Source organism: Octodon degus, unplaced genomic scaffold (assembly GCF_000260255.1).
Source record: "Octodon degus isolate 3935 unplaced genomic scaffold, OctDeg1.0 scaffold00073, whole genome shotgun sequence".
Taxonomy (NCBI): domain Eukaryota; kingdom Metazoa; phylum Chordata; class Mammalia; order Rodentia; family Octodontidae; genus Octodon; species Octodon degus.
This window is the reverse complement of record NW_004524649.1, coordinates 5,785,910-5,797,258: the sequence shown is the minus strand read 5'-3', so window position 1 is coordinate 5,797,258 and position 11,349 is coordinate 5,785,910. Positions and strand designations below refer to the sequence as shown.

General features: G+C 40.2%; 1 protein-coding gene across 4 annotated transcripts in view; it reads right to left on the bottom strand.

Annotated features, from left to right (window-relative positions):
• Ralgapa2 (Ral GTPase activating protein catalytic alpha subunit 2) overlaps nucleotides 1–11,349 on the bottom strand; it is a 300,697-nt gene that overhangs the window by 149,998 nt on the left and 139,350 nt on the right. For all 4 annotated transcript variants that reach the window (XM_023720114.1, XM_023720115.1, XM_023720113.1 and 1 more), the window contains 3 exons: nucleotides 5,476–5,669; nucleotides 4,597–4,695; nucleotides 4,208–4,363 (listed from right to left, as the gene is read on the bottom strand). In XM_023720114.1, the coding sequence (XP_023575882.1) occupies nucleotides 4,208–4,363; nucleotides 4,597–4,695; nucleotides 5,476–5,669 (449 nt within the window). The remainder of the gene's footprint in view (nucleotides 1–4,207; nucleotides 4,364–4,596; nucleotides 4,696–5,475; nucleotides 5,670–11,349) is intronic.

Sequence of the window (11,349 nt, the reverse complement as noted above, 5' to 3'; positions counted from 1 at the left end):
GCAGAAAATCCTACTTGGCGGGCGGGGTGGGGGAGGCACTGCAGAGTGGTGGGAGGCGGCCCGAGGGGCTGGGAGAGGGTCCGGCCCACGCTGCGCCTGGGCTGGGACTGGTCCCGCCGGCCCTCATGGACATTTTGAAAGTGTTTACAACCCTATTTTCTAAACCAGTAACAGGATCAATTTTTTAAAAAATCCATTAAGGGAAAAAAATAAAGCCGCTTCAAAGCATGTTTTCTTTCATACTAATAAACCACAAACCCACACTACATTTATATTGTGAGAAATGCTACAGCACTTGGTAAGATTGCTGTGTTACCTATTAAGTGATTAAATTGGTAGGACAGCTAAAACTGGTAAAAACCATACGAAAAACAGTTTCATAAAGCTCTACAATTTAAAGTTTAGATACTGGTATAGGTGTTATTTTGGGGGAGAAATGACTAAATTTGCTATGTAACTAACTTGCTGTTATGTGAAGGGAGCCTTGACTATGGGATTGAGTCACGGGATAACTGTAAGACATCTATTCTTGAAAGTCTTCAATTACAACAAGAATTACCATGTTGGAAGAGATTGTTAACATCTTAGAGCTTATTTATTATTCAACATGTTATGGGTCACTACTGACACCATTTCAACACTCTCAGATGGAGGGAAGCATTTTGTAAGACCACCACCCACTCACACCACGAAGTCGCAGGGTCCTAGGTCCTGTGGCCCTTTGAAAAAAATAAATAAATAAATCCCAGCGCTGTCAGGCAGTCAAGTGTGCCACCCAGAGGTGAGAGGAGGAAACACACCTTGGATTTTATTGGCGAGACAACACAGGTAAGTGTCGGGTTTGTAAACATTATCAGCTGTTACTTCTTTTCTTTGAAAAACAGTTACTCATAAGATTCTCTCTGCAGAAGTAAATCTGCTTAGTGCCATAATACATGAAAGTATGGCTCTTTGGAGAACTCTCACGAAATGGAAACAAGCCCTGCCAAGGCACCGGCCACAGGTGCAGTCTGCCTATTAAAAAATTGAATTTAACTGTATTCTCTACAGTAAATGCTTTCTTTTCTCTTTATAATGAATATAACATGTGTTTCCAGAAGTACATATAAGTTCTAAAACAACTTCCAGGATTTACTTAGACATGTAGACCAAAGTTAAACTAATTAAGTAGAGACATTTCTTACTTAAATGAGAAAAGTTTCTTTCATTAGAAGATCTTCTGTGTAATTTTCTTCTGGCAAAAGAATAAAGTTTATTTAGAGTAATTCAGCTTGGCAGACAGTCAGCTTCTAAAGTATATACCAATGATTGTTAATAGTAAAGCAGTCAATTCTATTAAGTTCACATAAAATGTAGGCTTCCAGTGGCCTAAAACAATAGGTTGATTATAAAACAGAGATTTATGATATCCCCATTTTGCCTCAGAGTCTAGAAGCTGGGATTACCATGAACACTGGGTTGTCTTTCACGATTTATGTATTTTACAAAAACCACAAAAGCTCCCTAAGTCTTCACGTAACTGAAAACGTGATACTCATTAAATGAGAGAAAGATTTTAAGCATAAAGTTTGAAAATTCCTTTTCCTAATCGTAAGTTTTTTAAATGCATAAATCAGTTTTGGATTCTTAAATACTATAATATTCTCATTTCAACTCATTTTATAGTTTCATTTTCATGCCAAATTAGCTCAAAAAGAAAGACAATTCTATCATGCAGATTTATGTGACTTTCTAGAAAATTCATCTGAAGACACACTATTTAAAATTTGCTTTCTTTAATGAGAAGATCCTACATTAGGTCATTATTTTCATTTTCTTCCCTGAAAGTCCTGAGCAAAGCAGTGCTTTACAGTGGAGCTAAGTAAGCCCTTCCCCATGTACACACATCAGTATCTGTGACACTGACTCTCTTTCGTGTCTGCACTCCTGGAGCTTCTGCATACCTAAGCTGCATCATTCTGGAGACACCAGCCTAGGAAGATGGTGTAAAGTAGTTCAGTGGGGAGCAAGACCAATTCTGTCTCGCATCTCTAATTCTAAGATTACTGAGGAAGTCAACGGGGCTATGGGGCTACAGCCAGTCAAAGGACATATGTCCTCTATGCATGGCTAAATTCAAGGTGATCCATGGCAGACCCAACTCACTGAAAGACACAACTATGACTCAGATAAAAGTTCAGGGATTAAAGCTCAGAGTACACAGCAGGGAACATAATGAAGAACCTTTACGTAGAGCCTAAGGAGTTGGGAAGATTCAAGTACATTCAGAAGAAACTAAAAAGCTAATTAGGAGGATGGACTCTTACATGTATCCTAGGGGCATTAAAATGTCTCTGTGTGATAGGTGTGTTGGCATGTGCCTCTAATCCCAGCACTCTGAGGCTGAGGCAGGAGGATTGTTTTGAGCTCAAGGCCAAGCCGGGCTACAAAGTGAGCTCAAGGCCAGCCTGCACTGTATAGAGAGACCCTGTCTCAAAAAGAGAAAGCAAAACAAAACAAAACAAAATAATGTATCTGTATTCTATATCCAAAAGGAGAAATACAAAAAGAAATGATTCAAGCTCATTGGTAAGTGCAAGCAATTTAATGGATAAATCCTAAACTTGCCCTATTAACTTCAGCTGGTCAAGAACTAGTGATAAAATGGCCTAAAATTTCTACCTTTTCCTTCCTTCCCATCTCGAGTGCTACCATCTTAGCTCTTAACATTTTTAAACCTTTATTAAATTAAACACTTCCTAATTAATCTTTCTCCAGGCCCAAATCCCTCCTGTATCCACCACCGCCATGTTTTCCAATTCAACCTCTCCACAAGTCCAGAATGATCTCTGTGAAACCAATCACATGATTGACTACTTGGTGTCCCATGTTGGTGCAAAAGTCCCTGTCTGTATCCCTTCCCACACGCATGCAAGGAGGTCGACTGAAGGGAGGAAGACCAAGGGCTGCCACATCCTAGCCCCAAACCAGGCATGGATAGTACACAAGCAACCCGCAACAGCTAGTAGTGTGGTACCACAAAGTCATACACTGTTAATGTTATTACATGATTTTTACCAATACTTTTTATGACTCAGTTGCATGGTTCCAACATGCTCTAGGTAGGCAACAACCTGTGCAAGCTGGTGGAGGAGCTCTGTCTCCTGTCCCTACACACAGTCACTGGAATCAGAACCTCTGTGTAGCAGAGCTTACATGTACTTGTGGGATTTGGCAAGTAAAATACAGTGATCACCAACAACAATGATTCTAATTAACTATGTGTATGTGTCTATGAAGACAAGCATTTATATGTCTACATTTATACGTGATGAAGAGAGCACATAAACTTTCTTCTTATTTTTTTTAATGTATTTGGTACAGGGTCTCACTATGCAGCTCAGACTCAGCAATCCTCCTATTTTCAGCCTCCCCAGCACTTGGATGATAGGTGTGCACCACCACCCCTGGTGGCCAGCTCAGGGTGCCCGAGAGGTGGGGCCAGCACAACATGTGGTGCTGGGAATCAAACCCCAGTCCCTGAGCTTGCCTATGCAGGTACTTAGTGCACTATCTCGCCAGTCCTCCCTTATTTAATTTTTAAAAATGGGTTTGTGTTATTTTATAATATAATGTTTTTAAATACAAAGGAAATTTCATTACTAATCTGCACCACCTATACTGCGTGTATGATATGTGGTCCAAGACAATTCCTCTCCACTCAAGCCCAGGCAGGCAAAAGGCTGGATGCTCAAGGTCTACAGAGAAGGGCCTGTGGTGAGAGGGGCTTGAACCTTTCTTCTCCTACTTAACCAAAACTTACCTACAATTTCCTTGGAAGAAATTAAAATAATTTCTCAACAAAAAATGACAAGAGTGCTGTCTTATTTGTAAACTCACAATTACTAAAACAATCTCCATTTTTAAATGACTAGAATCATATTCTTCAAACAATCAACAAAGTGGTTGAGACGGTGTCTTGATTTGGCAATGTCACTGAGGCAGCAGTATAATTTCATATATAGTGGGCACAATGCAAAACCAGGGAAGAAGCAGGGTTGTGGTGAGACCTGACTTAGTTTTGAAAGACCACTGTGGTTGCTGTATGTGAAAGAGCTGAAACTACTGAGACATTAAGCATATCTGAGTATTTTCCTCAGCCCTGACCTGCAGAGTGGGCCAGGCAGTTTCCTACTAGCGGGTGTCACAATAAGAAGCCATGCTGTACCTGGTCCTCACTGGTTAATCCCAGGTGCATTGTGAGGTAGAAGTGCACCAGGAAGTCGGAGTTTGGCAGGACATCCTGGCGTCTGGTCATCATGGCGCAGATCAGCCTGTAGGCCTGCAGCTTGCCTTCCTTGTACTCATTTGGCAGTGTCGTCGCCTGCCGAGGAGATGATGTTTCCAGATTAAATCAATTCCAGATGCAGAGCATTTCAGCATTTCATTTATTTCTCGGTTTTCCAGAGAGTTGTTTATGGAGATGCGGGATACAGTGGCTATAGTGAGACCCAGCCTGTCTTCAAAACATGCAGTCTTGGGCAATTACCTTTTTAAAACTCAATTTCACAAAGGAAGAGGAAATTGCAATAAAGGAATAAACACATATCCACTTGCCTTAAATAACCATGATGCAAACATTCTGAGGGGTGGGATCAAGACCGGAGGAGACGGAGAGGACTGGTTATCCAGGCTCACGGCCAGATTATCCCGGATCTAAGTCAGAGAGAGCAGGATTTAGGGAAGGGGACACTCCACTTATCTCCATGGTATTTCATCATTATCTTTCATAGTCAATTAAATTTCTACAACTTGAGGGAAAATCTATAATATTTACACAAGCTTTATTTTATTGTGAGTTTACCTGTCCTGAATTGTGTGACTAGCTTCCTGAATGGATTTACATTTAAATATAAAGCTAGGGCATTATTTTCCCTTTAATGTTAGTACACAGAGAAGTCCTGAAGTCCAAATGATAAGGAATTATTTAAGAAGTTATCATCAATCACGTTTTTGAACTGATTTTAAAACAGTGAAAAAGTATGTTTAGTATAAAAACTAAAAATAAAATGAAATTTTATGTACTCTGTGATTCTACCTTTGAAAAATCTTTATCTACAAAAATAGGATTAAAATATTAGAATTGGTTATTTTTATTGGGATGGTGATATAAATTTTTTTCTCTGCAAATTTTGTACAATAAAACAGGTATCATTTTTAACATTTTTTCAATATGTTTGCAGTACATCCTGATTACCAGTATTACCTTAATAAAGAGAACAACAAACTACTTAACATCCTACTTCAATACCTTATACTACTATACTTTTATACAAAGTAAAATAATTATGCAGTTATAAACTATAAATATCATCATTTGCTCTTTGATAATCAAATATACTTTGTCTAAATGCTGACCTATGTTCCAGAATATGTTCCATAGTTAATTACAACCCAGTTTTTACATGAAATGAGGGATGGAATGGAAGAAAATACCTTGGCTAGTTTGTACCAGAGCTCATAGAGGTAACCAAACACTTTGGCATGGATCTTGGGTGACTGGATGTTATTCACATCTCCGAGGATCCCCAAGATTCTTCTCCATAATACAGCAGCAGAATCTGGGTGCCAGCCAGTGAGGTTCCCCCCGGCAATGATACTACAGTCATCCGCCAGGCACTCACTGTTGTCTGAGAAGAGAGATACATGTGTTATCCCTGGAAACACAATCTTGATTTGCTTACCACAGCTTTTGTCTTTAATGCAAATTATCCATTCTCAACAAGTATGTTCTCAGGGTCATTAAGATTTTCAAATGTGAAAGGCTGAGAGTTTAAAAGGATCAAAAAGCAGGAGGATGAAGAGGGATCAAATTATTTTGATTCTTCAAACTCGAAGGGCAACAAGCCAGGGCTGTAGTGAGGGTGAGGGTGAGGGAGACCCTGAGCAGGCTGATGCCATGGAATCAGTGGCTGGGGACTTTTGCATGCTGGTTTCCATGGCTGTCAGTGTAGGTTCATGCCTCAGTTTGTGAAGTGTTTCACCCACCCCCAGGAATGCAGTCCCCCAGGTTCTGTTTTCTCCTCAGCCAGCTCAACCTCATCTTATGGCTCTGTGCATACCAAGGGGCTTCTCTCTGCCTCATTCCCTTCTCAATCTCATGAAGGCTGACCCTGAGCAGATCTGAGTACCCGCAGTATCCCCACTCCTCCACACACCCCCTTCAGCCTGCATGTCTCATCTCCATTCTGTACTCCTTTCCCCAAAGACATCGATGGTTCCGCTTGTTCCAGACTGAACAGAAGCTTGTCGGTCCACAGCAGGCCCAGCTCTGGTGAGCTCCACTAGGTTCTTGCAGAAGCCAGAGATATGTACTCTGGGCTTTTTTTCTGGAACTCGAATTCTTGGGAAAAGATCCACCTTCTGCTCAGAGTATGTAACTCTCTTCTCCTCTCTTTGATCTTAAGGCAGCATCTTGCACTTAGCTATGTGATGAGGACTCTGGGCCAGCCACCCTGCACTGACTTTTGCCACCTTCTGCAGTGAAGGCAGCAGCTGGGGCAGGGAGGTCTTGTGGACTTCAAGCCTTCTGCCATTAGCTCTGTGAGGCCTCGACACCTTGGCCATCGCCTGTGGGCCATTTCCCAGCCCTTTCCAGGTCTCAGTGGTGCAGGCAGCTGGATTCCTGGCCTTCTTGAGCTGACAGAGGAATCAGTGTCCCAGTTGGCTGCTCACCAGCACGTCATGGTTTCCTGGCTTCTGCCGCCTTCCTCTACCTTTCTTGTCCTCATGGATTTATGTCTGATTTCATAAAAATCCTCTCAAAGTGGCTCAGGTAGGTTTCAGGGAACAAGTGTGTATATTTTGTTCACTTTACTGTCTTTAACTTAAATATGCATAATAGGATTTTTAAATGCCTTTATCACTCCATTATTTTTAAATTTCACTTCTTTCATTTTATTTTATAACTTTATGTTGTTTTAATACATTTATTTTTATTTGACAATTATCTTTGAATTATTTTAATAAAAGCAGTTTTGGATTTATAAAAACTTACAAAGACAACACAGAGTTCCCATGTATTCCACATCTAGTTTCCCCATTATTAATATCTTACCTTAGTATAATTAACAAACCAATATTAAAACAGTACTAAACAGCCCGCTCTACTTAGGTTTCTTTGGTTTTCACTAAACATTGTGCTCTTTCATCCTAGGGTGCTACCCATTGTCACGTTGTCCTAACTCCTCTATGCTGCTCACTTGGCTCTGACAGTTCTCAGACTGTCTTCAGTGACCTTGACAGTTTTAGGTACCGGTCAAGTATTCTGTAGAATGATCCTCTGAAACTGTCTGGTCTTTTTCTGTTTATTCCTTGTAAGTGAGATGGTCTCTAATTTTGTTTTTGTTGGATTGACCTTATCCAGTTTTGTTATCAAAGTTACATAAGACAAATAACAGCAATTGGAGAGCTTTCATTCTCTTTTTATAGAGTAAGTTAGAAAGATATTTTTTATTTGAAAGTTCAGTAAAATTAGGAAGTATCTTTTGTACTTATAAATTTATTCAGATTATACAGTACGTTTACTTTTAAAATATGTATTACTTTTATAGTTCTGTTCCCTTTTTTATCTCCAGTATATTTTTCTAGGTCAAGCTCACTTGGTTACTTTCATTAGAATGTTGTTTGATTTTCTTCTATTTCCACTTATTTACTTTCTAGTATATTCATGTATCCTCTTTAGTTTTACTTTTTAAAAACTAACTTCCATGTTAGTCTGTTATTCTTTCCCCTAATTTCTGAATAGAGAACACAAGTCAAATTTTTTCTCTTTGAATATATGTATCTTAGGTCATATTTTCCTTTCTCATAAACATTCACTTTCCTTTGGCTGCCTTTTTTTTTCTTTTTGTCATTCTTACTTTATTTCATCAAACTCATAGAATATTTTAGTTATAAATCATAGACATATGTTCAAATGATCAAATTTTACAACTAGTATATGTGCTTTTAAGATCATAAGTATTTTGTAGTTGCTAAATTCAAAGATCTAGCTATGTTGGATATTTCCATTCAGCTACGATTAACTGTATCATGTACGTTTTCTCTAATCCTACTCATAATTGTTTCTGCTTAAGTCATTAATGATACTTGATATGAAAATCTTTACAATGGTGGTTTTATCAGTAATTCCTTATAATTCTGCCAAACTTTGCTTCAGCATCTGGAGGCTACAAAGTTCACATGAATTCAGATTAACTGCTATTGTAAAAAATTCCTGTTTAAAACTTATAATGAGTGGCTGACACACATACAGCTAAACTAAGTCAGTGGGTCTTTTCTTTTTTAAAAATTTATATTTATTATATTTGCTTTAGGCTTTGTGTTTAAATCAGCTTTGTTTTGCTTTGCTTTGCCTTGGAGTCTTTGGAGTGAATGTAATGAATTGTGTCTCACCTCTACAAGTATTCTTTTCTCTGCTGTCTTACAATATTTGTCTGTTACTAACACAACTATTCTTAATTTGTTCTGTCCCTCACCCCACATCTTCACATGTACGCATATCTGATTTCCAGGCATTCACTAACCCCACTGAGCACCATTTTGGTTGCATCTGTTCTTGGTGCTTTCAGGGCCTCATCAAAGATACTACATAAGTCTCTGGGTCTGAGGAACACAAAGGGAGGAAAGACAAGAGCAATTAGGAGCCAGAAGAATGAGCAGGAAGAATGGCCATCCAGAGCACATAATGTCAGTGATGGAAAGATCCCAGGATGTGGGCACGCAGGATTCAGTGAGCATGGCACACAGTGTTCCAGGCGGGCCTTCAAGGGAGGCTGTTCCTTCCAAGAAGAAAACACATCACAGCTCTGCTACCATGAGCCCAGGGGAGGGACACAAGCAAATCAGTGCCTAACAGGCTGGGCCTGCATGGGGCAGTGGTGCAGAGAGCAGGAGCCTTCTGCATTCTCTGCCTGATTACTAAGGCCTCATCCTCCTCCCCAAAGGCTCTTCAGTGCAGTAAGTGCAGCTCCTCCAAGCACCTGTCTAGGAAGTGTTGGAGCTTTGAGGAAGGTTTATGAGCTGACATGAGCCTCAAGTGGATCCGGAGCACAGTGTGGCAGCCATTCTTCCCATAAGAATGCCATGCTACCTATAATCTCTTGGAAGGCAACAAAAGAAAGGAGAGTAGGTGACTCAGGGTTGTTTCATTGCTACCCCAATTCTGGACAATGAAGCCATCCAGAATTAAGAGTGGCCCGGCATGGCACACTGCAGCTCTGCTGAGGGAACAGGTCTCCACAGGTGAGGGCCAGGTACCTTATGGCACATCTGTCTACTACCTGCTGACTAACACGTGGAAAGAAATCTGTTTCAGTATTGCTGTGCAGTTAGAAAAATTTCTGCCTCAATGATAAAAATCCTAGGCAACAAGATGATTATCAAAATATTCTCAGTTCTTTCTAAGTTCCTGAAATGATTGTATATACTTCCTCAATATTATTGTGAAAAAGATTTTAATGAGTTGGAATGTTTGTGCCCAAAATCACCCTACTGGTGGCAGAGTAATGGAACAGCTGCTGACATTTTACATGAAGATGGGTCCTCAGTAACTGAGCACTTAATTAAAAGTGGGGATCTGAGAGATACAGAAAATTTCATGATTACTACCAAAATACCAAATATTTAATTTATTTTTCATTAGCAAGCTAGAATGCTAGGCCAGTATCTTTTTGGCTCATTATAACTTCATGCTACAGAGGTATTTAAGGTTTTTTAAAACATTTAAAATGGAAACACTTACAAACCAAATTATATCATATTTCTGCAAATACATATTTAACAACATGAAAGTTTAGAAAGTTTAGGAATTTGCAAATATAAAAGAGTTCAGCTATGAGTTAAATCTTGGTCATTGGCAAGATAGGTGTTTAAGACTATCTGGTAATTTCCTAGGCTACAATTGTGTGTAGGTTGGAGTGCTGAAGAGATGTAACCCACGTCTTTGACAATGTGTTTCTCTTTTGGTCTGAAAAGTACACAAAAGATACAAAGTCAAGGGCTCTAGCTGAACCCCTTACTTGTAGGGCCAGAACAACCAGGCCTGTGGTTCTGCTGCCCATCACTGCAGTTTGACCTCCACATCCTCATTTGTGTTCTGAGGATCCACTGCTCACTTTGAAGAGCTTGAGAAGGTGAGCTACCAAGGCCACTGCAGCCAGTACAGTTATTTTACTTTATATAACACCTGGTAAAAACACCATCAACATGGGGCCGGGGAGATGGCTCAGTGGAATAAGCGCTTCCCTAGCAGGTACAAGGGTCTGAGTTCAATCCCCGGTTCCGCAAAAAAAAAAAAAATACCATCAACATGTGTAGTGATGGTGCTGATGAACTGTTTCTACAATAACAACTCGTGTGGAAGGGGATAGGCTATAACTCAGACACACAGCTACAGCTAAAAGTAGAGAGGTAAGAGGATTTTACAAATAATGTGTGAGTGTAAGGCTATTACAAATATACTAAGTGGAATAGATTTTGAAACTGCCTTACATATTTATTACTTAAAGATTAAAATGCAATTGTTATTTTGAGCTAAATAAAACAGTAACCTGCAGCTCAATGCCTACTTGTTCATGGATCTAAGTTATCCATGGAATGGTTCTCTCTTACCAGGTGCAGTGGCAGAAGCCATGACCCACCCATGAACACACAGACAATCACCTCCCCTGAGTGCATTTCCCAAGGTGTGTGTGTGGGGGGGCTGACTTTCCAAGGACACCAGGATGCATGGTAACTTCCCTTATGACTCATCACCAGGCAGACAGCAACCTGCAGAGCCAAGAGCACCAAAGCTGGGTTTTCCCCACTAGGGTTTTACTAAATTATGGAATTCTTAAGACTTCTTGGATTTAAAACTTTAGATTTTAAGGGCCAGCGAGGTTGCTCAGCAGACCAAGCACCTGCCTAGTCAAGCACAGGGACCAGGGTTCAATCCTCAGCACTGCAGGCTGTGCCGGCCCTGCCCCCAGGGGCACTGAGCTGGCGAATGAGTCTGGGTGTGGTGGCACATGCCTGTTATCCCACCCCTGGGAAGGCTGAAAACAGGAGGATCACTAGGAGTCTGAGCTGCAGAGTGAGACCATGTACCAAATACATAAGTTAAAAAAAAATGAAAGAAAACTTCAGATTTTGCTGAGATTCAGTTATTGTCACTTTCCTTTTGGTCAGCTTTGTTTGGTTGATTTCTTCACAAGAAAATCCAACATAACCCCAAGATCATAGACTTTTTTTAAGAAAATATCTTCTAGAGACCCAGTCCTAGCCCAGGTCCGGTGAGTGTGCGGAGAGTTTCCTGCTACCCTGCGC